This window comes from Morone saxatilis, unplaced genomic scaffold, assembly GCF_004916995.1.
Source record: "Morone saxatilis isolate NCDOM2014 unplaced genomic scaffold, NCSU_SB_2.0 Contig24, whole genome shotgun sequence".
NCBI classification, from domain to species: Eukaryota; Metazoa; Chordata; class Actinopteri; family Moronidae; genus Morone; species Morone saxatilis.
The window spans coordinates 1,235,252-1,250,039 of NW_023339807.1; the positions used below are offsets into that span (position 1 = coordinate 1,235,252).

The 14,788-nt window shown below is 39.8% G+C and overlaps 1 protein-coding gene across 1 annotated transcript in view; it reads left to right on the forward strand.

Moving 5' to 3' along the window:
• The window catches only part of ascc3 (activating signal cointegrator 1 complex subunit 3), a 141,758-nt gene that overhangs the window by 15,486 nt on the left and 111,484 nt on the right, over window positions 1-14,788 (forward strand). The window contains exons 5-7 of the mRNA XM_035672105.1: window positions 4,050-4,167; window positions 13,586-13,787; window positions 14,394-14,529. Coding sequence (XP_035527998.1) covers window positions 4,050-4,167; window positions 13,586-13,787; window positions 14,394-14,529 — 456 coding nt within the window. The remainder of the gene's footprint in view (window positions 1-4,049; window positions 4,168-13,585; window positions 13,788-14,393; window positions 14,530-14,788) is intronic.

Consider the following 14,788-nt stretch of genomic DNA (forward strand, 5'->3'; position numbering starts at 1 on the left):
ATTAATCCAATAATCGATGCACTCGCGATGCAGACATGAACAATGCATAGCTCGATGGCAGATAGTGCCGACCATATCATTATAACGCAATGATGTCGTCGTTTGAATTTTTCCGGCCGCGGCTAAATTTCAAATGAAAAATAACATTCTCCCAGTAGCTAAACCCGTTTCATCATAGACATCTTCTCAATAGTGGGGCGCGCCCGCCTGGGGGGTGCATGAGATTGTCGGGCAGGCAGGGGGATTGACGGTGGGAGGAGGATGGAGAAGTTTCTTGACAGGATAAAAGAAAACGGAGGAGAAGCGCAGAGTAAATAAAAAAGATTTTACTACTTGTATTTTTGGATGAAAAAACAACCATTTTGAACTAATATAGAAATGTTATAATTGCTATACAGTTATCTATGCAATTTCAGTCAAGTATATCATATTTGGCTTATGAATGTATGTTGAAGCATGCGTGATGCATCGAGGAATCGAATCGAATCGAGACCATGATATATGTAATCGAAGGCGAATTGGGATCAGTGACTAATTCACACCTCTAAGTCTGGACCAGCCTTTTGTAGGCTGTTAAAGATGCTTGAGTGTACAGATGACTAATGAGTCGTGTTTTGAGGTAGTAAACATGTGCAAAGAAATGTGATTGTGGTAACTGAGAAATCCTGTTTTAATAGGTTCCTAATCCGAAGCTCAGCATTTAACACTTTCACTGTAGGTTTCAACTATCAATTAACGTGAGGATACTTCAACATGGCCCTGTCAAACTGCCCTCCCATTGAAGGCTATTGTATATAACCAAAATGGATTTCCCACTGTAACACTCCTCCCAGAAACTTGCAGACTACGATGAAATGTCAGCAATTGAGGGTTAGCAATGAGAAATAATAAGAAAGCAGGTTTCCTCCATTGTCAGCTCTTTAATGGGCAGCTGAGTGGCGAGCCTTTCAACTTACTGTTGACTTTGGAGTCACACAGAGTGGATGCATGGAAGACTGCAGGTGCCACTCTCTCTCCCTTCTCTCTCTCTCCTCTCTCTCTCAACTCACCACACACAGCACAACACACAGGGTGTTCTACATCTAAGATGTCAGTGGGAAAAGAGTTCACTTCCGAAATGTCAACTACGTGAGAAACATTGGAACTAACCTGTAACGCAGCTGAAGTTTTACAATTCTGCTTCTGTGGCGAAGCAATTGATAGAGCAGAGAGAGAAGAAAGAGAGAGAGAGAGAGAGAGAGAGAGCGAGAGCGAGAGCGAGAGCGAGAGCGAGAGCAGAGAAGAGAGGGAAGGAGAGAAGAGAGGAGCGAAGAGAGAGAGAGAGAGAGAGAGAAAGAGAGAAGAGAGAGAGAGAGCGGAGCGGAGCGGAGAGAGAGGAGAGAAGAGAGTGATTAATTTCAACACCTCTAGTCCAGACCAGTTTACCAGTTTACCAGCTCACTAAAGCCAGATGCATCCATCAGGACAGTACAGGTGGTATATGAATCTCATAGATCTCTATGGGTCAGTGATCTACAGCATGAACAGTAGTATGAATGGTAGTTTGTATGGGTTTGTGAAAAGCATACAGTCCTAGTGCAAATGTTCAATCACCAGAGGTAGGCGGGTGGTGATTGGTGTTCCAGGGAGGAGGTGTGAACAAGAAAATGTCTGGTGACTGGAGGAAGATGTGTAGGAGGCGAGGGGCGGGGGCTATCGCTGAGGTACACATAGGGATGGAAATTGATAGGATTTTTTTTTTAACCAATGCCATTATCGTTTGTGCTTATAGGTCCAAATTTTTAAGCAATTCCCTTATTTATTCCTTATCAGTTTTCTCTGTGGAATAAAGTAGGCTTAAGCAGGTTTTCAGCTAACCCTAACCCTAAGCTCCGATGCATATTATTCTGATGGATTGGTTCTCAACTGGAACCGGTTCTGGATTCCCATCCCTAGGTTCAGTTCAGCAAGGTGACAGCTGAGGGGAGGACGGTGTTCCTGAGCCTGCTGTCCTTCAGCACCTCTCAGAGGGGAGGTAGGCAAACAGTCTGCGGCCTACGTGAGAGGTGTCCCTGACAATGCTGCGCAGACCCTGCTTTTGCTAGACAGCCTTAATGGTGGGGAGTTGAGTACTGGTGATGCATTAGGCAGTTTCCATACCATACTGTGATGCAGTTGGTAAGGATACTCTTGATGGTGCAGTGATAGACTTTGGGCAGAATCTGAGGAGACAGATGGACTTTTTTAGTCTTACCTGCAAGGAGAGACACATGTCTGCCTTCTTGACCTGGGTCTAAGTGTTGAGGGTCTAAGAGAGATCCTCTAAGATGTGGACACTCAGAAACTTGAAGATGGCAGTGTGAGTAAGTTGAGTAAGTTGCGTGAGTTAAGATTTAAGATTTACTTTATTAATCCCCTATTGGATACATTTTTTTCACTCTTTCTTTTTATTTTAATACACACACAGGCTGAAATGCACACAATCAAGTTTTGGGGTTAGGTGCCTTGCTCAAGGGCATCTCGGCAGGAGGTAAAACTGGCACCTCTCCAGCTACCAGTCCACACTCCATACTATGATCTGGGGGACTTGAACCGGTGACCCTCCGGTTTTCCAAGCCAAGTCCCTACACACTGAGCTACTGCCACCCTAAAGAGTTTTGAAATTCAATCTTTGGCTTTTTAATATGGAAGCAGGGCTGTTCTGAGTGAACAGACTTCAAACAAATAGGAATTCACAGAGTCTGGAGAGACGCCTTGCGTTGCACACGTGTCATCTTGGTCGAAGCCAGATGCACCAGCAGCTGCCAGTCTCATGCTCTCTTTTAATCTACTATGTTATTTATGCATGTATTTATGCCTAAATATTTCTTTTCACAAACATTGGCCAGAGTCATCACATGGCAATGCTTAGAATATGTGACTGCTTAAAATGAATCTAAATCTAATCTTGCATTTTTTGTATTGAATTTATCTCAGGAGAGATACAGCCTTGCCTGGTGGTGACTCAGTTCAAACAATGCTGTAATTGTTCCATTTACCGGCTGAAACATTGAGCATCAAGGCTGAATATTTAATCACAGATAGGAGGGGACACAGGAGAAGGACACAGGTCTTTACACTCCTGACCTGTAGCTTTGCACATGTGGAGTTATTACACAGTTAATGCTTTGGAACTGAGCTTGCCTGCAGGATGGTGGACTGTAGAGTCCATCTGAAGGAGAAACTCTGCCTCAGTCCCAGCAGAACCCACACCTAATCAGTCAAGTGCAAGGACGGAATTCATGAGTTCATAAAAACAATCCCTTTGAGCAGGTGAAACCCCAGCCCACCCCACCACCTCCCAATCCCACATAGTGTACACTCAAGTCTAATAAAACAGAGACATTCGCAGGGACCAATAGAAATTTAGAGCAGATATAAAAGAGACCACAGAGGGAAACAAAGATAACCCCAACAAAGACGATGGCTGACCTGACATCAAAGTGCGTCTGTTGTTTTAGTTCCCTGCTGTGCTGACTATTGCCTCCCCAAGGGAGGACAGACTGAAAGAGCAAGCCATACCTCCATCCTAAAACCAACCCTGAAAGGAGAGAGAAAACAGCCCCACATTGTTGTACAGGTTCAAATTACATACCCCAGGTCCTCATGTCTACTATTTTCCAATTAGAAAGCCTAAACTTTATCATTACTCCCACTTCTGCCTCACAATGATATTGATGAGTGTCTCTGCAGCCCCGTCTTCACTATGCTTTTAATTGTGAGCTGTCGCCGCCGCTGCTGTGCACAGGATTTCTTGTTGTTGTTGTTTTTCTGTCACTTGCTAAGTGCCAGGTGGCTATGTTTGGGAGGCTAAGCGGCAGAGCATATTCTGTACCAGGCGGATGGTAATTACCAGGTGCTCAGCCTGCCAAGTAGCAGCGTGTTTGGGCGGTGTTGGTGAGCCATAGGATGTATATAGTACATGTTTGGATGTGTGTGTGGTGGTACGCTTCCTGCTGCCGCTGTAGATATGTGTTTTTGGCTTGTGGCTACTGAATTTTCACCCCCTCCCTTCCGCCCTGTCCCTCCAGCTGTTCGAGCTGCTGGGCCCAGAGGGGCTAGAGATGATCTCCACTCTCCTCCAGCAAAGGGCGGCCATCGTGGACTCCCTGCTCGCCATCCCACCTGACAGGACTGGCTACCCATCAGGTGAGACAACCCCATGGCAACCAGGTCATCTCCAGGGTAACACAAACTCTACTTGTCATGAATGTCATATATATATATATATATATATAGAATGTATGTATAGAACACCCCACCATATGCATAAAAGAGTAAGAACTAGAACAGTGGGTTCTGCTTTGTATCACAGTCCCTACAACATCCTACTTCATAGCTTTACTTTACTTTTACAACACTACTGTGTAGTGGTTGGGAGTTTAAAGACAAAAGTCTATTCAGTGTTTTTGAGAATTGATACAATATCAAAACTAAATATTGCGCTACTTAAGTGTATGGATATTTTCTTACACCCCTAGTTAACTAGGCTGCTGCTGGCATTTTCCTCCTGTAGTTTAAAGAAGACAGAGGTGCCCTAACCCTAACTTAACTAGTACAGCTTGGTTAAAGTTGAGCTTGTTCCGAGGCTCTTAAATGGCAATGTTAAGCCTAATCCTACCCGCCTGAACAGCGGCCTGTTAAATGCTAACAGAAAAGGTGGAAATGATTGTGAATGTGTCAGAACAACCTTTAGTTTGTTTAGTTTCCACCAAGGGTAACATCACACAGTCTCATTGTTCAAAGCACAGAATGAATAACTTCCAACTTTACTGAAACAAATACTGGTAGACTTGTTGATACCATGGATGATGGAAGTTAACAGTTACTTACAAATTAACCTACTACAAACGCGCTCCTCTTCCTCTGTTTCATGGTTCAGAGCCTCTATAAATCAGCCGGCCTCTGTTGGTCAGCCATGCTCCGGTTCCATTGCTCTTTACTTGCTGGGTCACCCGCTACCAAACTCCTTTAAGCTCCCTGTTTGGGAACAGACAGCTAGTAGGACTGCTAACGAGCTAGTGGCAGCAGCTACACAGCTGTTTTGGCAGCAGCTACACAGCTGTTTTGGAGATTGGATAAAACATTTTTTTTTATAAATTTGAGATTTTATTCTTGTTATTGTTGTTGTTGTTGTTATTGTTAATACCATAAAAAATATGTCTGGCTCGATGATTTTTGGATTCCAACATTATGTTAAACCCATTGTCTATCACGGTCAGTGTATCAGTATGTTGTTTGAACCGTGTGGCACTTTGAAAGACTGTTACCTAAAGATTGGTCTTTAACTCAATGCTTCATTATTTCTGTCACGTTTTTTATGCCATCTAGCAGAAATGATGAAGACCAGACTAAAGCCTCCCTTGCGGGCGTCCTCTCTATTTCTGTCCCTACTTTAATAACTCTCATGAATAAGAAGAATTATAGAATATCATGCCATATTGATAGAGAAGTAGGCTGACACGTGCATGGTGTTGGCCCAAATCAGCACAGGCTCTTGCGTGGACTTGGTTTACACTGGTTTCTGCTGTAGTTATTTACCTCTCCCAGCAGTGTAAGGCTGTGTTCATTGATTTTGTATGATATAGTATTTCAGAGGGCTTGATAGTGAGCTGTACTAAAGCAGCCCTACTGTTGATGTACCTGCCTAACATGCCTGCATGTTTTTTTTACTTCAAACGCCATCCTCCATCCTGAGCCTGTGTTGTGTCTCAACCCCCTGTGTCTTTTGACCTGAGGAGGCAGACCCATCTTCTTGTTTTCCCCTCCTTTAGCTGTAGTAGATGCAGATACTGGTGGAAAGGTAAGGATGGATAGTTTTACTTTGCCAGAGCTGTCTTCTGATCTATATGCAAGGTAGACATCAAAGAGTGGTTGAAGATTAGAAGAGAGAGCTCCTGCTTTGTCAGAATAATCCCTGCAACTATTTAAAGTCACACACACTCATCCTTTAGAGTTTGGGTAGTATTTTTAAATTCACAGGTCCTAAATATAGATTTTAAAACGGGGTGTAAAACAGTACATGGGCTTATTAATGTAGACTAGTTGCTCTGTTTGTTTATTTGGTCAGGTGAAATCATTGATGTATACTGATGACTCTAATTCAGATGGAATATTGGCCAGTGAAATGATGGCTGTAGCCAGTGGTGTTAACACATTTTAATACAAAGTTAAGTGAAACATTCAAAGCCCCCAACAAAAAAGCTCAGTCATGATGTAATAGACTCAATTTGATTAAATCAGTTGCTAATATTTAATAATTCAGATGCATTTTTAGTGTTGGAAAAAAGAAAGTAATACATAGTTTCTTGTTCACACACTGTATGACGTGAATTTGTCTTCTTAAAGGTACCCTTTGGAGTTTTTGACTTCCAGTGGTGCAATTTATGGCTAAACAATTAATCGAAATATTATCAAAACCACAAATTGGCATCGCAAACAGTATTGTACTGCTGCAGAGAAGCCCTTGTCTACAAATCTTGTTCTCCAGATTTAAGAAAACCCGGCTCGATTACCAGTACCACTGGTACCATGGAGAACAATTTCACACTAACGGCAGATTACAGAGAAGTGGTGCTTCACAGAGAAGAGGGTGAGGAGAGTATTTAATGACATTTTATGTTATGCAGTGTTATGGCAGGTATGGAACCTAGCGCTGAGAACAGATCGGCCACATCAATATATTAGCTGATATTAGCGATATTATTAGTATCAGTATATATGTACGTCAATAAGTAATAATGATAATAATATGTTTTATTTTCTAAATACTCAAAGACACGAAAACATAAAAGCAAGCAAACAACATCAAATAGTAGAGTGGTGCTAAACATTAACACAGCCAATTTTAAAAAGGTGAGTTTTTGTCAGAGATTTGAATGCTGGAAGGTCGGTACAGTCAAGGATGTGTTGGGAGAGAGTAATAAAAAATGTAAGTACAGAAAATCTAAAATATGTTTAAGAGAAATATTACATGGCTTGTCCACCATAGAGCACAGACACCAACCTGCTTGCTAAAAATCTGCTCCGTAAAAATTCTATGAAAAATCTAATTTAGTTGCTCCTTAAAATGATTGTTGTGTGTTTATATAAAAATACTTCTTAAACTCTCAAATATCAATATTGGTATTGGTTGAGAAAAAAAAACACTTACTGACATGACACAGAGTACTTGAATACTTTTTGGGATCAGCAATCCCATCATCTAGTGTGCTGGCCTTTATATGGCTCCCTCTTGATGACAAGTTTATATGTATGATTCCAGTCATAGGCACCCTGAAGTTTAGGCTCTAAAGTCACCACTAGTTAACAGTACAACCAGGATTATGAGTACAGCTTCTTTTAAATTGGAGCCTGAAAGCTGCATAATAAACTAATTATCTGGAAATGTATTTCTAATGATTGTTAGGTTTACTACTTTACTTACTACTTTTTACTACAGCTACTTTACTTAGAAGTGTCCTGGAAAGGCCCTGGAAAAATATTTTTTTAAAGAGTGAGAGCCCTGATATATCAGCCAGTAAATACGTGACTAAGGGCTCTTTCTGAAGTGTTTTATGAACAGTATTTCTCCGTTGAGAATAATCCATACATGGGTGCTATCGAGGTCCTAAAAAATTAATCTTAGTGATCCTCAATGATTTTTTACCAGTGAAAAAGTATCAGGCCCAGACAAAAAGTTTTGCAGACTTAAGTTGATGGATCTAATAGCTTGGAAAGCCTACGAGTCCAAATAGTTCTAGACCAGTGCTCACCATCAGCTTTTGCTCTTGCTTCGTGGATATTAGAAGATAAATTACAGCAGTTGAGCGCAGCGTTGCTGAATACACAGGGTATTAGATTTCACTCTCCCTCATTGTCACAATCCTCTAACCTGGCAAGATGACAGGTTTGATGGATAAGACAAATCTTAGACAAATCTGAGTCTGAAATACATGCTACCTATGATTCAGTGTAAAGTTCTGTCTCACCTTTTATCAGGCAGTGTGTAACTAAACCAACCACATATCACTACAGCACAAGACAGCACTGCAGTCGTGTTCTTCAAACCTCAGCTGATGTTACTCCCATTATGAAGAACTTTTGATCAGCATTAAAAATTTCACTTGCCAGACAGCTTTTGAGATTAGTGTTGCCTTGACGACTGAGGGTTAAAAAAGGCTGATTAAATTTTCCACTATTTGCATGCCATCAGGAAGAGTGGGATTTAGTGGGAATGCCTGTCTCTTGCTGATTAGCTTTTAAATTGCAGTTTGCAGCTTGGCACTTGCATGTTTATCAAAGAACGGATTCTCTTGGTGGCTCCTCTCCACATTTCAATGGCTGATAGAGGCAGCAGTATATGGAATGGACAATTAAGAAGACAACATGTCCACACATCCAGAAAGTTTTTAACAGGTGTTGGCAAGTGACATTCGAGGTGAAAGTCCAGTAACATTGACATACTATAATATATTACAATAATAGAGTGCTGCAGGAATGAGTCCTAAAACCCGGAAGTGAGTTTGAAGTCATTGGGTTTTTTTAATTGATTTTTGGTTAGATTAGTTTTGGATAGTATTCGTTGGTTTTTCTACAATTCTGTGACAGAAACCTTAATATTTTGGGGTTTTGGACTACTTTACTTACAAAACAAGACATTTGATCACCCAAAAATCTTGCCAAAAAAAAAAGAGCAACCAATGATGGACCCAATCGCCGATAACCGACACATTCAAGGTGAGACCAAAACCGAGCTAAAAGGTGTTTGAATATTAGTAGGACTGCCCCCGACTAAACATTTTCCTAATCTACTAGTAGTTGTTAGTTAAAGCCATTAGTCAACTAGTTGTTAAACAATATTAATTACATTTTTAAAATACATATATACCCATATGATATATGAAGCTGTTAGCATCAGCCGCCTTCTAATTCTAACAGCTCAAACAAACTGATGTATAACGTTAAATTAACTTTTTTTTCCTGGATTATCCGATATCGGGCATTTTGAGATAACAACACAGACAGACAAAAAAAAAAAAATGTCTGCAGGCAGGCTGTCAGTGTGGCTGCTGGGGAACGATGTCAGGGCTCCCCTTTGTGAAGTTTGATGCATCCTACTGGAAACATTTGTCACCATCGTCTTTTTTAAATATAACATGTTTCTCCTAAATGACAGCAACTATAAGCTAAAACTTTTACTGGCTCGGATGAAATATATATATTGTGTTATAATGTATTGAATAATGCAGTTGAATGACATACTGTACTCTGCTCTCCCTAAATACCAGTTACATTCTGAAATCTACAGCATAATAAAAATTAATAAAAATGCCATCTACAGTAACATGTGTCCTGCTAAGATAACCAAGTGTATTCGATTGTAATGAGAATAGAATAATGGAAATCTACATTACTTAATTTTGCTTTTATATCTGCATTATATATTGGCCTCTGCTCTCTAAATATCGGCAACCTGGGGGTCGGGACCCCTACTAAGGGTTGCAGCAGTTCTATATCTCAGCGTTTGGTTGACTTCTGTGAAGAAAAGTAAATGTAAAGTATACTGTCTAATAGAACAATAGCCAAGTGCCAGGGACAAAAAAACACCAAATTTGTTATAAAAGAAGCCTATTAAGTCTGTATGATTGTTAAAAAAATACATAATACAGACAGAAAATTGCATACAAAGTTTTCTAAACAGGGAATAATCTGCTCAAAATTAATCAAAATCACTCGCCTTGCAGTTACTGAGTTCACTGTTTGGGTTCATTTTACAGTTTTCTATATAATATGAAATATCCATAAAATATGTCACTAAGTCAGGGGTTGTCGGTTTACTCAATGAGAGAACAGGGCTCACTTAAGGAACAAGGTTGGCAACCACTGTATTAGGGGGCAGCCCTAAATATTAGACGTACATTTATCAGGTGGCCAGAAGCCTTAATATTAAGTGTTATGGTTGCTCCACGTCTGCTGGATGTGTAAATAGGCCCTTTTTTGCTATCCCTTTCAGCATTCGACTATATTTTTATTGTAGTTGTAGCTTAACTTCGGCATTACTTCTGTTTGTTTGCGCTGTAGCAGCTCTAGAGCCATTGTCAAAGTTTGAGCTGTATTGTCTAGCCTTCTCCAAAACAGCAAGGAGACACACTGAGAGGTGGAACCCGGTGGGATGCTGACAGCTCCAACCTGATAGAAATCACCTCCCATTGAGTGCTTGTGTTTGTGTGTACAAATGCCTTTGACTGGGTCATTAAGCATATTTCTTTTCAGTTCTGGTGTGGTACAGTAGGTGTCGAGGAATATGTGCAGAAAATGACACAAAAATCAGTTTCCCAGACTTGATGTACCTTAGCAAATGGTTCTGTTGTGAATTTAACAACAAGATGATGCCAGTGTTTCTCTGACAAGCATTTTAGACAATTTCCTTAGGCCATGATCAGAATGGAGGCTTTTCCCTGTCCCTCGAAAAACAAACTAAGCTCACAGCTGTAAGTGTGACAACTAACACAAAAAACAAGGACTCAGTGAATGCTTGTTGCATCATCCTCATGCTTGCAACAAGGATATCTATTTGGCTACCAGTAGTACTTAGGTCATTTATACAATTCGTTATTGATTTGAATTCAGTGTTCTTTAAAGAGTTTCTTCACGATTATAGGATTTAAATGCGGGTGAGAGCCATATATTGAAATTGTTAAACCACACTGTGAGCAGACAAAATTATAGGGAGGATTATAGAGTGCTTTGTATGACTTTGTGATAGCAGAAATATTTCATTAGCTCTGGAGCAGCTGGAGCTGAATTAAGTTTATATTGTAGGCAAAATGGGCACATTTGTGCATTATTCTGCAGTTAAACCAAGGGATTAGATTACCAGCCAATATAAGTGCATTTTTCTAGTCTCACTGTCATTTCGCAGTCTTAAACTGAGTAACTGTACATTCACAAGGCTAATGATAACAAGCTACATAGGGCTGTAAGTACATAATAATTCAATATAATTCATTATCAACTTTTAGTGGAATTGTGGAGTGAAGATCTGATCACATCATGTCATTGTTTTACAGAATTCTGCAATTTAGGATTAGCTGAGCAAACATTTAAATGCAACAGTTAAACTGAGGTTGATAAGAAGGAATAAATCAACTAAAATGATCAATTATGTGTTCATGTTTTCAATTCACATCATTCAGTCTACAAATGTTCATCAGTTTTTCAAACAGACCCCCCAAACAGTTAAAGGGTTCTTGGAAAAGTCAGTTTACAGGATAAAAACCCAGTTCAGACCAAAGATTCATGAGGAGATCAAACCGTTTCAGAAGGGAAGAGTTGGTGTGAACATTCTCATCTCTCTTGCGTTTTTACCATTTCTCAATAAAATGCAACTGTAGCAAGTAACTCACTATCACTATCCTTACTATTTACATATTCTAAGATGAGCTTAAGACATCTCCCTTGCATATAGTTATAAAGAGTTTAATTTGCAGTTCATAGAAACTTGAGCGTCCCAGTCTTCTTCCGTGGTCCTCTTCAGTGTGGTGTCCATGGATACTGGCCGTAAGTGAGGATGCCGTATGTCATTAGAACGATTAGCCAATTTATTGATTAGTTGTCAACGATTAAATTAACTATTTTTATAATGAATAAATTGTTTTGAGTTATTTAAGATAAAATTACTTTCTTTCTCTCTCGAATATTTCCTGGTTCCGTTAGTCCTCTATGACATGTGTCAACATTTTCTTTGCACAAAAAAAACAAATCCATTTACTGAGAAAATGCTCGACAGATTAATTGATACTGGAAATAATCACTAGTTGCCACATCCCTAAAACTTATCTTAGCTTATGTTGGAGAAATGGACATCACATACTAATGATACTTGATATGTCATCTGCCATCAGATGGAATAATCATAGACGGATATATAAACCAGTTTTTCTGCTTAAAATGTAAAAGAATAAATTTGGTAGAGTGCATAAAACAGTTGGAGACCTTAAACTATATCTCCTGAGCACAAATAACATTTGCATTTAAATTTGTTCAGTATAATTTTTACATATACATCTGATTTCGTTTAGTAGATGAATTCATTTCCTATGCATTGATAAGTAAAATATGTCAGAGTTTGATTATGTTTCAGGTGGCTGTTTAAAAACCATGATCAGAAATGTTAAATATACATTACAGATGTACTTGTTTAGTACCACTGTAACTGTAAACACATATCCAACACGTTATATAGGGATTACAAGCATTAAAATGGTAACTGTTTGATATTTACTTACCTATTATGTCCATTCATTGATTCATGATAAATTATAGAATTAAGGATCTTTTAGTCATTGAGGTTAAGACTTCTACGTCACTGCTAGGTTATAAAGAGTCTAAAAAAATGTTTTTTGAAAATCTTATTGATTTTAAAGACTACAGTTTCAAAGGTGTGAAGACACCTCAAAACAGTTAGCATATACAAACAAAATCTATCTTGGCGATGCCTTTCACAGTGATTATGGTACCATGATCGCTTGTGGAAATGAAAATCCTGGAGATTTGGAGACAATCACTGTTGGAGACACATAATAAGGCACAATAGCTCCCAGAGAGAGGGAAAGTAAAGGATGGAGAATGGTTTAGACAGAGGAATTGGTGCATAGAGGGTGACAGAGTTAAAGGGGTTGGGAGTTGGAGAGGTAATGGGAGGGAGGGTAAGAGTGACAGGAAGAGGGGGGCTGGCGGAACGAGAGGGAGGCTGTGCAGCAGGTAGAGTCGCTAGACGAGATAAAGAAGAAATCATTCAGTCAATCAGCCCAGGCCGTGGTGCAATCATCAGATCTCATCTGTTTTCAAGAGCAATTCTGCCTTTTATTGAGCTGTTGTGCCTCAAACAGGGAGGCTGCAGTGGGGAACATTAACCCGTGCAATGCCGCATGCACCTGACATCAGTGGGCTATCAAGATTATAGCTGAAATATGAATCCATTATTACTGACACTGGCTCACCTGAGGTTGTTTTCTCAATGAGAACAAACTGTTTATTTATTACTGTTTATCCAGGGATAAATACTCTTAAAGTGCTTAATAAAACAAAAGCAGGTTAGCAATACTACTAATAAAAAGTGAGTAAAAACAAATTATTTAAATATAAATAATAATAATAATAATAAATATATACAACAATAGGTATTAGGCTAAATTGGCAGTAATGGATTTGTTCACAGGGAATAGTGAAGTGAAGAAAGTCTTGTACTGAACTGAATGTCCTGTTTCACAGTTTGTGACGAATGTACTGTTAAACCCCTTAGTTCTTGATCATTGTTGAATATAGCATTAGTCTTTAATTCCTACAAAATCATTTCTCCCTCTGTTGTTACTTCATAAAAATTGGCATTGATTAGCATGATGTTTCTACTGCTATTTCTAATGTACGCTCATCTGTGTTTTGGATTTTGTCTCTTAAGGGCATTAAGATATTATCTCTTTGCATTATACTATTATGCTGTAATTTAATCCAGTTCAGGCAAACCTTTGATGTCCTAGCATGTTGGCTTTTATTTACTATATCTTTTTGTTTGTATTTCCTCCAGATGTGAGCCGAAAAGTTGGTGGCGAAGTGAGCAAGCCCACCTATGGGTGCCAGGTGACCATCCATTCAGAGCAGGAGAAACAAATGATGAAGATGTACCGCAGGGGAGAGAAGAGAGAGAGGAAGAGAGGCAAAGGAACGGATGACAGCGACTCTTCAGACGCAGTCATGCCCTTCGACCCCAAAGAGATGAGAGCCCAGCGGTACATCATCTCTCCCGAAACTTTCTCCCAAACTTTCTCTTTTTCCCTTTCCCCTCATTTGTCTTGTCCGTCACCTTCTGCGCACCTTCAGCACCAAAAACCGACAAGTTTCTGAATTTTTCATGACAACTTGGCTGGAGGTTTACAAAATAGCTACAGCTTGTCACATCTTTTTTTTTGTAGAGGATTTTTCTGAAAGTTTAATTTCAGAGGATGAAAAAAAAGAGCAGTGATCTGTTTAATTAAAAACTTAGCATGGCCAAATCCAGCCCAGTGTGAAGGAAAAGATTAGCAGAGAGGTAAGCCACTTTAGAAAGGAACATAATGCCTCACATCTGTGCCTCTTCATTTGAATCATCAACTGCACTTTTCATTCTCAACCAAAAATATGGATGTATGTGAGGGTTCATGTATGGAACCAAGTGGCTGCAGATGTGACATTGTGTGTGTAATGTTTTTGTTGGGATGACATTGCTCTTTATTCCTTTCTTCCTTGACTTAGACTTCTTTCTTCTCATTTTGACATACTATTAGGCACCTTTTATTTACAGTCGCTTCCTTTTCTGGATTTTTCGTGTTCCATATGTCTTGTGTTTTCTCGTACAGGGAGCAGGCCCTGCTGACTGCGCGACGGGAGCCTGTATTCAGCAGAGAGAGAGTGTACGAACGCATTCGTTATCCCAATGTCTACGACAGCTACGAAGAGGCCACAAAGTCGCCTGCATTTGTTGGAGGAGCCAGAGTGAGTTCTGAGTGAAGAGTCCCCTTTTTCATTCTGCTTGCATTGTGTAATGTGCCTGATGCGTGGTTCAAACTAATCACAGTGCAGTTTCGAATTCAGTTCTGGTCCAGTATGCAGCTTGTACAGTGTGATGTAGAAACTTGAAGCCACCAGTGCACATCCACTGAGAATGGACTTTACAGTGAAGTAGGAGACATCTTGTGTCCAGCAGGAAAACTTTAGAAATGAACAACATTTGCATATTCAGAGATTCTGGAAA